Source organism: Trichomycterus rosablanca, chromosome 26 (genome assembly GCF_030014385.1).
Source record: "Trichomycterus rosablanca isolate fTriRos1 chromosome 26, fTriRos1.hap1, whole genome shotgun sequence".
In the NCBI taxonomy this organism is placed as follows: Eukaryota; Metazoa; Chordata; class Actinopteri; order Siluriformes; family Trichomycteridae; genus Trichomycterus; species Trichomycterus rosablanca.
In genome coordinates this window covers 3,350,505-3,366,317 of record NC_086013.1, presented here as the reverse complement: position 1 = coordinate 3,366,317, position 15,813 = coordinate 3,350,505, and the positions used below count along the sequence as shown (strand labels likewise).

The following is a 15,813-nucleotide window of genomic DNA, read 5'->3' as shown; positions in this document are numbered from 1 at the left end:
ACTGTGACACAATTCCGTAGTTATTTTGTTGTCTGGATTCTGCTAAAAGACCCAATCATGTTGGTTAACCATTAACCCTCTTGTAAGATGCTTCCAGGGTTCTCCTTAAAGTCTCCTTGTACCTCGTGGAGTGTCGGGTTATTAATAATGCCCAACTCACCAAGTGTGTTGCCAAAGCTTGATTTTTTGATGATTAGATTTACTAATTGTTGGAGACCTGGTACCTCAAAATGTGATGATTCTGTGCAAATCTTCACTTCATTTCTTGGTGAAATGGGATGGGCTGCCTTTATTTGTCATATAGTCATATACAGTATAAACATGTACAGTACAATAAAATGGTTATTTTCATAAACCCCAGGTCGTTTGGAAGCTGGATCAGAGCTCAGGGTCAGATATTGGGGTTAAAGGCCTTGCTTAAAACTACTTCCACACAATTCTGTACTCATCCTGCTTAAAAGATCCAACCATGACCGGTGGTCAACCATTTACCTTCTTGCAAGAGGCTTCCAGATTTCTCATTCAAATCTCCTGGTACCTTGTGGAGTGTAGGGTTATTTATTCTAACTCACCATGCGTGTTGCCCAGGAGCTTGATTTTATAATTTTTTATTGACTTTAGCAACTTTAAGCACTTATGTTTGTGGTTAAATCATTTTTAATAACTTGTGCATAGTTTTACTAACAGTAGGAGTACTTGTACCCCTCATTTCTTGGTAAAGTGAGATAGAATGCCTTTATTTCTCATATATAAACATGTACAGTACAATGAAAGTTTTTTTTTCGTGTATGTTGGAAGCTGGGGTCAGAGCTGAGGATCAGCCATTGGTTTTAAAGGCTTTGCCTAAAACAACTGCCAAACAATTCTGTACTCATTTTTTGGTTTGGATCCTGCTAAAAGATCCAACCATGACCAGCTTCCGGGTTCTCCTTAAAATCTCCTGGCAGCTCATGGAGTGTCGTGTTATTATTAATGCCTAACCGATCACGTGTGTTGCAGAGGAGCTCGATTTAAAAATTTCCTGTAGACACTTAGCAAACTTTTACAGGAGACCTGGTACACCTAATTTCTTGGCAAAATGGGACAGGATGCCTTTATGTCATATATAAACATGTACAGTACAATGAAATAGTTCTTCAGTACAATGAAAGTATACCAGCTTGTTGGAAGCTGGGATCAGAGCTCAGGATCAGCCATTGGTGTTAAAGACCTTGCTCAATGACCCAAGAGTGGCAACATAGCCGGGCCTGGATTGAAACCCACAATTTTCTGACTGATATCCCAAAGCCCTACCCACTAGGGTACCACTGTGGTCCAAACAATTCACAACATATTATTAGGCAGGTGGTCGTAATGTTTTGGCTGATCATTATATTCAGTGATGTTCATGTACAGCTGTTGGCAGATGTAACATACAGACGACACGTTTCATTCTTTTGTGCCACTTTATTAAAAACATACTTTGTACAGTTTAAAACGTACAGGCTCCACATAATGAACTTACACAATACAGCAATCGTTACCAATCCTCATTCTTCACAAGATCAGACAGGGTCATTTTAAAGTCATTTGTATTTTTTCTGGTTTGTTGACTGGGATTCTTGGCCAGCACGCGTCCCGGTGCTTTCCCAGTGCTGACACCACAATTCCCTTCCGAGAATCACCTCTTTCCCATGACAAAGCTGGGCTCTTCTGCATCGTCCTCTCGCGATTCTTCCTCCTCTGATTCCTTCTCGCTGGCTGAGGACTCTTCCTTACCTGAATCTGAAGACATACAGGTTAAAAACAGCTAATTAAAACACACACACACACACACACACAATGTGAAAAGACAAGTGGACGTGTGTGAAGAAGGGAGGGGAGATGCTAAACCTGTTTCTTTTTTGTCCTCCTGCTTTGCTTTTTTGGCCATCAGCTTCTTCTGTTTCAGCTTTTCCCTAAACATAAAAGAAACAGTTTGTTGTTTTTGTACTTCTAAAACCTGAACACACACACACACTTTGTTTTTCGACCATATATGGGTGATTAATTGGAGCCAGTTAACTAAAAATGGCCATTAGAGTATTCAAAATCAAACCCACAACACAAAATCAATGGGTCTGAATACTTTCTGATTTCTGATTCCAATATATAATATTTATTAATTTCCTCCCTAGCAGCTTTGTCCTGGTTTGGGTCACGGTGGGTCTGGTTTCACTGGAAAACACTGGGCACATGTAGGAACACCCTGCAGAGCGTGGCGATTAATTGCAGGGCTTCAGCCATCCTTCCCCCCTCAGACAAATCCAAATTCCTAGTTAAATTTCTTGTGCTTGGCCAATAAAATGATTCTAATTCTCAAATATATACGTTTTTATATGTGAAAGTAATAACAAGCAAATTTATGGTTCATTTCAACAGCAGATTTTACTCCCAACATATAAAAATAATAATCTGGACTTTTTTTTTTACCTTAAGAAGCAGTTTTTTAAGCATTATGTGGTATTTTTTTTATAAAAAGTGCACAATTTATGTTTTCTGAAGCAGACGAGAATAATAGGCTGGCAGGCCCAAGTCTTTACCTCTTCTTTCTCCGTTTGGCAGTCCTATCCTCAGCTGCCTTCTGGTTTTCCTTTAATTTCTCTTGATAATCTTCATCCAGCTTTTGCTGAAATATACAAGAAACTGTTATTATTTTGGCCTGAATTTAGTGTATGTAAAGGTTCCTGACAGTCTGACAGCTTAACCTGCTGTTGTCACATGCTTGAAGCTCCAGCTGTAAAGTGTGGTGGAGTAGAAAAAAGCACAATTCAGTCCACTGGTCTGTAAAGAGCCTTGACATTGCATCTACCCAACATGTTTTGGGTGAATTAAATGGCGTCTGTAAGCCAAACCTAATTATTTATCATCTATGCCTGACTTTACTTATAATCTTTACCCCAATGGACCTAAACACCTGAGATCAAGCTCCAAAATCTACTGTAAGAAAATTCTAACCCCAAAGCGGAACTTGCTCTAAAAGAATGTCCTTAAACTTTTTGAAATGTAGTTTGATCATTTTCTAAGACTTACCTTTTCTGTTATTTTGTCCAGAAAGTCTTGTCTCTGATACTCTCGCCGCCTTAAGTGTCTGTAGACATGAAACTCGCCGCTGCCTGCGCCAGCACTGGATCCTGTTTAAATGCAGATTTGCACGTTTTCATCCATTCACTAGATCAGTTCTGACTCATTTTAGGAAATAATGTCCTAATATTCATGCTTAATTCTAACGATTTCACTGGAACGCACCCATGACATCCCGTACAAACTCTGGAGCAGAACGTGGAGTCCATTCTTTCGGGCGTTCCGGTACGTTTGCTGGTTTGTCCTGTAAAACAGTTTCAAAGAAAAACTTGAATTTAAAAGTTTAACCAGGTTGCAAACCACACATTACTGGAAATCTGAAGCTTTTCCATGTTATTACTATTTACGGCAGGTTGTCCGGGGTTTTTTTGTAGCCTAATGTTAGCTTTTATTTATTTAATAGGATTTTAACGTCATGTTTGACACACTTTGGTTACATAAATGACAGGACAGGTAGTTACTGCTTACACAAGATTCATCAGTTCAAGTCATGAACAATTTTGTATCTCCAAGTCACCTCACTTGTATGTCTTTGTACTGTAGGAGGAAACCGGAGTTCCCAGAGGAAACCCACACGACCGCTCCATCTGGGGATCGAACCCGGGACCTTCTTGCTGTGGGGCGACAGTGCTACCCACCGAGCCACCGTGCCGCCTATGTTAGCTTTTCAGGTAGTTAACTGCTGGTTATTTATCATTAATGTTATTATATGTTTACTAAACACATTAGAAAAAATTAACAATTTGTTTTAACAGCATGTCTAGAGAATTAAATCCTCATTTGACATTTCATTTTTATTTTATTCACATAAATATTGGACTATTACAAATACTATGTATAATATATATATATATTAAGATTACTTATGACCTATATGTGAAGGGCCTTCCCTAAACTCTTGCTGTCAAGTTATAAGCATAAAGTTTCCTTTTTATAACTGATTTATTACACCTGTGAGACACACAAATCAATTATTAGACTTGTTGTCCCAATACATTTCGATACATACTTGCGTACTACACAGTACGTTAGGACGGTACATATGGACTAAATGAAGCGTACTAGCTTCACATACTACTTAGTACGCTAGTGTTCTGTATCAGGCGAGTTCTTCATGTTTACCTCTGCGGTGCTACTGTGCTAATTAGCATTAGCACCAAGTTTAAACGGACGCGTTTTAGTGGTTTGAAAATAAAACTCACCGGGTTGCGCATTAACTTCTCCAGTTTGAGTCGCTGCTCCTCTGCGGTAGTTTTGACCAGAATTAGTGGCTGAGACTCCATTTTAGGAGGCTTGTCGCGTTTAGCATCTTTCTGATTAGCCGCCATGTTTTTTAGCAACTTCTTCGGCTAAGCACAGGAGATTTAACAGCGTTTATACAGTGCCACCCAGCGCCTAACTGCTCATCTACAGCCAGTAGGTTTCATTCATTCATTCATTTTATTATTCATTCATGTTTATTAACCGCTTCATCATTGTTAGCACAGTGCAGGAGGCTACACACCTGAACAAGGCCCTAATCCATCTTACTGCTATCACATTCTTACCAATTTTCTCATTTACTCAAACCTAGCAACAATTTAGACCAGCCAATCCACCTTTTGCATGTTTTTTTGGATGTAAAAGGAAACCCTAGAATCCTACAATCCAAGCGGACACATAGAGAACATACCAAATTCCTTAAACACACTAAATGCATTTGTTATTTGTTTATTTATATAGCTGTCAGTAAGGTGTGGCCGGCACAGAGGCGTAGTGAGTCTCGTTGACACCTAACAGCAAGAAGGGCCTGGGTTTGACCCCTTTCTGTGTGTAGTTTGCATGTTCTCCCTGCATATATATGCTCCAAGATATTTTGATACTTACTTGCGTACTAAACAGTACGTTAGGAAGGTTGCATATCAACTAAAGGAAGCATACTAACTTTACATACTGCTTGTGAGACGAGTTCTTCATGTTTACCTGTTTATGTGTGGTTTTCCTCTTGGTGCTCCGGTTTCCTGCCTCAAACCCAAAGACAAAGGCTAACTGGGGCTAATAAAAAGTGTAAATGTTTGTATATATATATACACACACACATATATATTTATACAAATATACACTATATAAAAATGTGTGTATATATACACTATATAATAAATGTATAGAATTTTATATCTATATAATATATATATATATATATATATATATATATATATATATATATATATATATATATATACACACAACGTAATAAATGTATAGAATTATATATATATACAGTATATATATATATATATATATATATATATATATATATATATATATATATATATATATATATATATATATATATATATATATATATATAGATAGAAATATGCACTATATAATAAATGTATACCTTTTTTTTTTACCAGACTCATCATGGTTATACTGGTATATACTGGTATATCTTGGTATTTTAGCAAGGCCACTCATGACGATAATGCCCATGTACAGACTGTCCATACTTAGCCAGTAATAGTCTTTATTATCAAGTCTTTATTATTAATAACATCAAGACTAGATTAGAATCTTTATTAACTGTAAACCTGGTGGGTGGAGACTTTACCTAACACAACACAGTCAAATAATATAAATCAGGAACACGACTATACACCAGCTATAAACAAGTCTTGCAGTTGACTGCCTGCCCTTAGGTGGAGTAGTATTGAATGAACTCTTACGTCTAAACCACACAGATTAATTTTCTTCTAAAGGCCTGTACGCTTCCTATTCATCGCCTGGGAAACTCCTACACGCCCTCACCTCACCCACCGTTTCCCATATGACGGTGTAGTGCTCTTACATTCCAATCTCAGCTCGTAACGCTCTTTGTGTGAGCGCGGCAAACACGGCCCGTTGCCCCAGGTGACAACAAAGTGTCCTCTTTCCTTTCATCTTATTTCCTTCGGGCTCTTTACCACGGGTAAGGAATGTAGTAAATGTGAGGAGAGAAGCATTGACATGCCTGTCACACCGAGTCAACCATTAACGTGGGAAAGAAGGTCTGTTCCCTCGTTCCACACCAACGTGAAACGTAACGGCGTTTAGGGAAACAGGGAAATCGGCTCATGCTGCAGAGAGAGCGCACACACACACACACACACACACACACACAGCATGTTTAATTATTAAACATTTGAATTCCTCTGTAAAAATACATTTAAATGCTGAGACACGTTTGGTGTCAGTTTTTATGGTTTAAACTGGAGCTAACTCAGGGTGACCAAAAAAGAGGGCACTTGTGGTACGAAGGCAGCATGGGCCAGACAGGGGGCATAGGGGTTTAAATATTTGACATATGCATTAATAATGCAATTATGCTTGCCCACTACTGCTGAGATCTGGATATCCAGGGTTTGAATCTCAGCGGGTGTCTGTATGGACATGATTGGCCAATATCCAAGGGGTGTGGTGGGTGGCACCAATCCGTCAGGAAGGGCATCTGACATAAAAACTGTGCCATGTATTGTATGTGGACCAGATCTGCCTTGGCAACCCATAAATGCAGGAGCAGCTGTGTGTGTGTGTGTGTGTGTGTGTGTGTGTATATGTGAATGTGTATACACACACACATAATATATATATACCATTTCTATATAATAGCTGATTGAATGGTCTGATAAGGATTAAAACAGTGGTAGAATAGTGAGAAGAGCTTTGGGCTCTACCCAAATCCCAGCTCTGCAGCCACTGTTGGGCCCTTGAGCAAGGCCCTCCACTCTCTCTGCTCCAGGAGCGCCGTACATTGACTGACTCTAAAGCAAAGAAGCATTAAAGCCAGTCAGCCACGCAAACAGGGGGACGACTGGGATTCCTGTAGGCGTACGTACAGGATGTGCTCTCGCGTGTGACCTCGCATGTCGCTACACGTTCATCATCACCCCGCGTGTCCCAGAACGCACCTGCGCGCGTGTTCAGCATGGCATGGGCTCTGAATCCGGTCAGAGCGGGTTTGGTTCGCTCACTGTGTGCTGAGTGTCTGGCTTCGTTAACACCACAGTGTGTCCTAATAGGCCTTGGCAGTCAACACCCCACCCCCATCCACACACATACACACACAGTGTTGAGTGGAATAAATGTGCGTTCCTAAGCCTGCACAACACATCTGCTTTACGTTCCCTCAGTGACACATTGTGTAAAATGTATAGAACAAGCCGATTGGTTACATAAGGCGACCCTTACGTAAGGCGGCAAGAAAACGTTTAGCAGAGATGTTGTGAGATCGTATCCCAGATAAACAGCTTTCAAGCCCAGGGTGAAGATTATGTAGCAGAGCAGGGACAGACAGAGATGTCAGAGGGGGCTTAAAGAGATACGGTCCCCGGAGTCGTATCAGATGCCGCTTCTACACACACACACACACTCACGTCGCCTCAAGTTCACTTCTTCATCCAACCTGATCATCGTCCTGCCAGTGGGTGAGAGATCAAAACCTACTGGGTTTAATTAGCGCCCCATTAGACTAGACTAGTTTTAGCTGAAGCTTTTAGTTTTAAAACCCAACAATGAAACAAAGTGAATCCCTTGTTGTGTTCTTTAGAGTGACCCTACCGTCCTCCTTTTCACAGACATGTTTTTGAAATCTGAAACCCTATCTGGACGGGATCCGCGCTTTCGTCTTGCTTTCATGTTGACGTTTGCTTTTTTGTCCTGTATGCCGTGATTGGTCCACCTGTCGTAGGTCTTTAACCTTAGCTCCACAGCAGCAGTTTAATTAACAACAGTTGTGCAGATGAGCAGCTGATCATAGAATACAAATAAACACATCTTGCTAATACGTTTTTGCTTATTTTAAAATATTTAATATTTAGGAAAATATTTCTAAACGCACTAGGGGGGCTGAATGTATTTGGTATAATGGTGGATTTTTATGTCAATTTATAATGTTTTTATTATAAGGCCATGAAGAGAAATGTCCAACTATTATTATTATTATTATTATTATTATTACTGTTATTATTATTATTATTACTATTATTATTTTCATTATTATTATTGTTATTATTATTACTATTACCAAAATTATTATTATATATTCTAATTATTTTTAATATTTTAATAATAATAATAATAACAAGAATATTAATAATACATATTATTATTATTATTACAATTATTACCAACTACTATAATTATTTATTTTAATAATTATTAATATAATAACAATAATAATTATTACTATTTTTATTATTGTTATTACCAAATATTATAATTATATATTTTAATATACTACTACTACTACTAATAATAATAATAATAAAAATCTGGTTATAGTCCAACTATTATTATTATTATTATTATATATTCGAATTATTTTTAATATAATAATAATATTAATACTTATTATTATTATTATTGTTATTATTACTATTGTTAGTAGTATTAATATAATAATAATTAATAATATAATTTATAAGTATTTTTATTATTACTTTTATTATATTGTATTATTATATAGTATTATTATTATTATTATTATTATTATTATTATAAGACCATCACTGCCAGCAGCCACATACATACAAAAAAAAATAAAATAAAATAAAAAAAACACACCATCCCCCTGACTTGCAGTGCTATTCACTTTAATAGAGCCCATCTATCTTTGAACAACTGAAAGTATCCAGCATGGCCTAGAGCTGAGAAAATAAAACAGGGATATCAGACTGGGACTCCAAGCTGCCCGAGGGCAAGAAAATAAATCAGCGCAAATCTGTTAGCATCTGCTGCTGTTTCATCAGAAAATTATTATTAATTATTGACACGGCAGTAATTATCGACTGCAGGATTTTTGAGGAATGTTCTGCGAGGTTTCTCGACTGAAACAGATCACGCTCTTGATTTTTTGGTCATGCGATCAGCACTAAAATACATTCAAGCTTTAATGTGTATAAATATGGTCGATTTTGGACCGGCTGACCAGTTGTTTATTACTATCTGTAGTGGAGACACGTTCGCACCTACTGTAAATAACACAGGCCTCAAATTTTACAAACCCCCTACTAACGTGCATGATAGAAATCAGACTCGGATGAGCGCTAGCTGAGCTTGACTCACATTACAGACATCATGGAGTCATTCGCTTGAGGAACTGCTCTGGGAAGATCAAAAGCCAGCGGCCTCAAAAACCCCACTGTGCTCACGCTGCACCAGACCGGCCTCGCTCCGAGGGTTCATCTGGTTAGATGCAGCGTGGGGTGGGGTGGGGTGGGGGAGAACAGGTCATAACCCTTCATCTTCTTTCTGAGGGCATGATGTCAAGCAGAAAACGAACATCCTGTCAGGCAGCTGCGGCCCCGCCTGATGAAAAAAAGCCACGAGTAAAGAGCAGAGTCGTGTAAAGGGGGCGCTGGGATGTTTTCAATTCATACAGGTCAGTCAGATGAGTCTGCATTTTACTGCCGTGTTACTACAACACCGCATACCCTGCACGAAGACTAAAACACCAACATCTAAAAACATAACATCAATTATTTATGGTTTCTTTAATGGTTTATTTATTTTTTGGGTCTGTGCCAACCAGAAACATTGGCATTTGGGCATAAGGCAGGAATATAACTTGGACAAGGTCCCAATTTATCATGGGGGAGCACCCTCTTGGACCTACTTACTTGCATTTAGGGGACAATTTAGAGCAACCAGGCCAGCTTTTGCATTACTAGGACATGAGACAAGAGATCTACTTACATATAGTGACCAGACAAGGATCAAACTCAGGTCCCAGAAACCAGCTGTCAAAACATCCCTGACTCGCCAAGACATGGGGTCTGTCCGAAAACCTAGTGATCTCTCTACATAAATGCATTTTAAATGCGAATTCTCAGATGCCTTAAAATACTGCCTACTGAGGTGCCTTATCTTGCCAAGGAGTCCTGTGGTATCTGGTACCAGGACATTTCCAGCAGGTCCTTGCTTGACCATCTAGCTTGACCATCCTCGGGCTAGTCTCAGCGGGTACTCACCCAGTGACCATACGGATATGGCTCTTTATGGTCTAGGGTTAGGCTACATCTAGCACCTTGAGACAGTGGTAGCCTAGTGGGTAGAGCTTTGGGCTGTCAATTGAAAGGTTGAGAGTTCGAATCCCAGCTCCAGCAGGTTCTTCCACCTGTTGTCAATCCATGGCGCTTGACCATTCTGAGGCCAGTGTTGGTGGGTACTCACACAGTGACCATCAGCATAAGGCTCCTAAAAGATGTGACTCAGGTCTTTATGCTAAGCACTTTATTAGGTACACCTATCAGGTACACACATTATGTATTTATTATTTATTAGGGCTACATCTAGCACCTTGAGACAGTGGTAGCCTAGTGGGTAGAGCTCTGGGTTATCAATTGAAAGGTTAAGAGTTCGAATCCCAGCTCCAGCAGGTTCTTCCACCTGTTGCCAATCCATGGCTTGACCATCCTCAGACCAGTGTCATAGGTACTCACCCAGTGACCATCAGGATATGGGTCTTTAAAAAGTGACTCAGGTCTTTATGCTGTATCAGGTACAGACATTATTTATTATTTATTAAAGCTGCCTTTGTGGGTATCCAATTACTATCTGTAGCCCATATGTTGCTTTGTACCCTTTTTTTTAACCCCCCATATAATGGGTGACAGGTCATTCCCAGCACTGGAGTGACACTGGAGTAATGTATTGTACTAGTATGAGTGTATCAGGTGCAGCAGTGTTGTTGGGACTGTAAACACCTCAGTGTAAATGCTGGGAAGAAAATTGAGCTCCAACAGCATTAGGTAGATGAGACTACTATCTGTACTCCTACAACAAGGGCTAATAGGGGACGTGTTCCTAATAAACAGGCCAGTCAATGTAGACAGTATTTAACAATCCAGACTTCTCTGTGTGGTTTTATTTTTAGGGAAACATCTGTACTGTACACCTCTGTACTCATGTACATATGAGTGAATTCCAGTCCAGTTTTCTCCATTCACATTCCCTTTACTCCGGCGGAGCATCGCGGCTCTGTCGAAATGCGTGACCGGGCAGTACGGGGCGTTAGCCGGAGGACTCGTGCTGTTTGACATTCTTCAAAGGTTCGAGCCATTCTCTTTTCTTTTTTTCCATGCCATCCTTGTTATGCAAATGCCAGCGAAATTTGCCGTTCTAAATCACGGCCTCGTGCACCGGCGTACCGCCGCCTTTTCACAGCTTCAGTCAGACGAAATGAGAAGCTCTGAAATATGTGTGCGCACAGCCGACGTTCGCTCATGAATGCTGATGAGCCTGAAGCTTCAGCGGGCACGAAAGACTGCAGACAGACTCATTACGTCTGAGGGAGTTTTAGTTACGGTGAAAATGATTAACATGACAAGGAACCTGAAACCAGAAACGTTGGAAATTCTGGTTTTTAAAGCGTGTACACACATACTGGTGAGAATCATTCATATGTTGGTCCTGTGTCCATTTTATCAGCTCCACTTACCATATAGAAGCACTTTGTAGTACAATTACTGACTGTAGTCCATCTATTTCTCTATATACCTTTTTAACCTGCCTTCACCCTGTTCTTCAATGGTCAGGACCCCCATAGAGCAGGTATTATTTAGGTGGTGGATCATTCTCAGCACTGCAGTGACACTGACATGGTGGTGGCGTGTTAGTGTGTGCTGTGCTGGTATGAGTGGATCAGACACAGCAGTGCTGCTGGAGTTTTTACACACCGTGTCCACTCACCGTCCACTCTATTAGACACTCCTACCTAGTCGGTCCACCTTGTAGATGTAAAGTCAGAGACGATCGCTCATCTATTGCTGCTGTTTGAGTCGGTCATCTTCTAGACCTTCATCAGTGGTCACAGGACGCTGCCCACGGGGCGCTGTTCGCTGGATGTTTTTGGTTGGTGGACTATTCTCAGTCCGGCAGTGATCCACTCATACCAGCACAACACACACTAACACACCACCACCATGTCAGTGTCACTGCAGTACTGAGAATGATCCACCACCTAAATAATACCTGCTCTGTAGTGGTCCTGTGGGAGTCCTGACCATTGAAGAACAGCATGAAAGGGGGCTAACAAAGCATGCAGAGAAACAGATGGACTACAGTCAGTAATTGTAGAACTACAAAGTGCTTCTATATGGTAAGTGGAGCTGATAAAAAGGACAGTGAGTGTAGAAACAAGGAGGTTTTAATGTTATGGCTGTATCTTCATGTAGTGTGAATATCTGCACACACACACACACACACACACACACACACACGCTGCATATTCATACGAAAGATTTTATTTGCACACAAGAACGAAAATATTTTGCATCTGAAAACGAATCCAGTCTCATTAGTCACAGCAGCAGTCAGAAGTAAACACCAGGCGCTCCGTTCCAACGGAAATTTCCAAATTTCCATAAATAACAAGACTCGTCCCAATTTATTTGGAAAGCCGCTCAACTTTGGCTAATAAAATAGCGTCTGAACCAGTGGAACAGAACCACGTGTCTGTAGCACCAGTATGAACAGACACCGCGACATCTGGAGACAATAGCTGGACGTACATAAAAAATAACATTCTCGCCGCGAATGTATCTCACTCAATAAATATTGAAACGCCGTCCGTCCACAGAACAGAATTCAACGGAGGAAGCGTCATTCAGGGTGGGCGGGGTTCTTGTTCGGCACTTTTATAATCCTAAATCCTCCCCGCAGCGCGCCCGGACACACAAAATCAATTCCAATCCTCGTCCGGTCCGATATCGGCTTATAATAAAGCAAACAATAGGACTTTATTGATCATCACCATAACAACAAAGCAACATGGTGAGAGCACCGAGGTTCTTCAATTATCACCGGCCGGTTTAAAATACAACAAAAAAAACGAGTCGTTCAAGTCTGAAAGCCGCATCTTAACGATTCCTGCTCCCTCACAAAAGCAGCATCAGCATCCAGACAAAAGAGACACAAAGAAAAGAAAAACAAAACAAGAAGCGACGACGACGGCGGCACAGACGCCGCGGAGCTGCCGTCGACCGGCTCGTCCACCAAGACCAAACATTTTATGGCTTTCCATCAATTTTCCGTCTCCCTTTTTTCTGGCCGCTGACATTCTTACACACACTGAAGATCTGCGCCGGAAGGTGCGCGGCGTTATCGATACGGAGGCTCGTTCTGATGCGGCCTGTAGAGCTGCTGTAAGCGCACCGGTCTGACCGGCCAGCCTGGTAACTGTCCAATCACCCTGAGGCCTACAGGCTGCCCGGGGCAAGCATGAGCAGCACCGCGCCCCGGAGCCTGACGCTGTCCCGAACACGAGTCCGCCGAAGACGATCCGCCGCCGCCCGGGGCCGAGCTCTTACACAGGGGCACCAGGATGGCCGGCGTGAGCCCGTAGCGCAGCTGGAAGACGCGAGGAGGCCCGTGGGCGGAAACGCCGTTGGGCCGGTGCTCCGTCGCCCCCGTGTCCTTCCCTCTCTGTCCGTCCTCCGCCTCGGGGCGCTCCGTCTGCTTCCTCTCGGGTCGCTTCAGTTCCTGGATCTTCTCGGCCTGCGCGCGGCGGACGTGGTACGCCTTCCTGTAGCTCTGGAAGGACTCCAGAAAGTTTTCCAGGGGAACTCGGCCCTCCATGAAGCTCTTCAGAAGCTCCTGTGGAAGTGATAAAAAAACAGGAAGTTAAACAGGATTCGCAGACGGACAGCGCTCGAATTTCCTGCCTCCCGACTCATCGCCTTCCAGATTCTGCTTTTTTACTGTTTACCTTAAAGAACAATTCAGAAGAACCTAAAAAAGTTCAGTCGCTTTAAAATAACCTACAAATTAGTCCAGTCGCTTTGAAAGAACATAAAAGAAGTCCAGTTGCTTTCAAAGAACCTAAGAAGTCCAGTTGCCTCTAAAAGAACCTAAAAAGAAGTCCAGTAGCTTTAAAAAAACATAAAAAGAAGTCCAGTCGCTCTAAAAGAACCTAAAAAGAAGTCCAGTCGCTGTGAAAGAACCTTAAAAGAAGTCCAGTCGCTTTAAAAAAACATAAAAAGAAGTCCAGTCGCTCTAAAAGAACCTAAAAAGAAGTCCAGTCGCTGTGAAAGAACCTTAAAAGAAGTCCAGTCGCTTTAAAAAAACATAAAAAGAAGTCCAGTCGCTCTAAAAGAACCTAAAAAAAAGTCTAGGTGCTTTAAAAGAACCTAAGAGAAGTCCAGTCGCTTTGAAAGAACCTAAAAGTAAGTCCAGTTTCTTGGAAAGAACCAAAAAAGAAGTCCAGTCGCTCTAAAAGATCCTAGAAAAAAGACCAGTCGCTCTGAAAGAACCTACAAAGAAGTCCAGTTGCTCAAAAGAGCCTACAAAGAAGTCCAGTCGCTCTGAAAGAACCTACAAAGAAGTCCAGTTGCTCTAAAAGAACCTAAATAGAAGTCTTTGAAAGAACCTAAAAAGAAGTCCAGTCGCTTTGAAAGAACCTAAAAAGAAGTCTTTGAAAGAACCTAAAAAGAAGTCCAGTCGCTTTGAAAGAACCTAAAAAGAAGTCCAGTCGCTTTGAAGTCCAGTCTCGTTCAACTCAAGCACTCATGATCATGCCAAACAAGCTTCTTCTCCTCCGAGTGCCAATATTTCTGTCAGTCTAGACGTCCTGACCCGGTCTGAACCCACCAACACATCTGGGATCACGTGTCATTAATATTACATGATATTCTGTCTTTCGGGACACTTCGGTCCAGGGACCAGACTCTAAGTCCCTCTCCAGCCCAGCATGGGGCAGCTATATTATTAATGACAATCCAGTCTGCACTTACAACCTCACTGTGATTTCGAAGCTCCGAAAAACATTACGCCCCCCACCAGGGGCGGGCCGGGGCAAACAATAAATCAGTGGTTCCCATCTGTTCAGATTACGGGACTCATCAATTCGAATCAGATCAAAATCGACTCTTTTTTTTTTAGCCTTATTACTATTTCATAGCATCGGCGTGCATTATTAATTTCCAGAGTAAAGAGCTGCCTGTAGTATTCGGACATGGGTGCAGGGTCTCGCCCCAAAATAAACAAATATCCACAATACAGCCTTATTTAGTATTAGCTTTGATAAGGTATTAATAGTAATAGTGTTTATTCGTTTAACACAAGCCTGTTTTTAATCGTATTTCAATTACCAGGCGGCCTTAAATGTAACCAAACACCCGTCCTAAATTAGGTTCCTCTTGGGACGTGCACATGAAACTAGAGATAAAACGTTACGCAACTGCAGTTTAGAAAAGGACACATCCCAAATCACCAGCTACTATACTGAATAGTATGAATAACTCACACTACCACTAGTTCCCAAATCGTGAACTGGTATAATGGGCATTGAGGCAAAGACACTCCCTTCTACGTGGAACAGTGGTTGCCTAGTGGGCAGCGCTTTGGGCTATCAATGGGAAGATTGTGGGTTCAAACCCAGGCTCTGATATCCAGCCACTGTTGGGTCCTTAACCCTGTCTGCTCCAGGGGCGGTGTTCCCAACAAGCTGGGATATGCTGTAAATCATTTGACTGTACTGTACATGTGTGTGTGTGTGTATATATGACGAATAAAGGTCTTTTTTCTGTGGGAATTTGTGCCCATTCAGGTAAAGGAAGTTCTGGATTGGGATTCTGGATGGTACGTTGGAGCAGCATTGTGAGTCTGTCTGCTTCTCTGGCACCAACATCCCAGCAGAAAATCGATCGGTTTAATCCAGGAGCTAAATGGATGGGGCACTCAGTCTTTAGCCCC

General features: G+C 41.4%; 2 protein-coding genes across 2 annotated transcripts in view; both read right to left on the bottom strand.

Annotated features, from left to right (window-relative positions):
- Positions 1-1,426: 1,426 nt before the first annotated feature.
- Positions 1,427-4,551, bottom strand: prkrip1 (PRKR interacting protein 1). The gene is made up of 6 exons (XM_062988629.1): positions 4,305-4,551; positions 3,268-3,346; positions 3,052-3,152; positions 2,562-2,647; positions 1,873-1,937; positions 1,427-1,764 (listed from the first exon to the last, which is right to left on the bottom strand). Exons 1-6 carry the CDS (start codon positions 4,428-4,430, stop codon positions 1,661-1,663), a joined length of 561 nt encoding a protein of 186 aa, XP_062844699.1. The 5' UTR covers positions 4,431-4,551; the 3' UTR covers positions 1,427-1,660.
- A 7,794-nt stretch (positions 4,552-12,345) lies between these two features.
- Positions 12,346-15,813, bottom strand: part of vps37d (VPS37D subunit of ESCRT-I) — a 29,820-nt gene continuing 26,352 nt past the window's right edge. Inside the window, exon 4 of the mRNA XM_062988667.1 lies at positions 12,346-13,716. Coding sequence (XP_062844737.1) covers positions 13,222-13,716 — 495 coding nt within the window. The 3' untranslated portion in view covers positions 12,346-13,221. The remainder of the gene's footprint in view (positions 13,717-15,813) is intronic.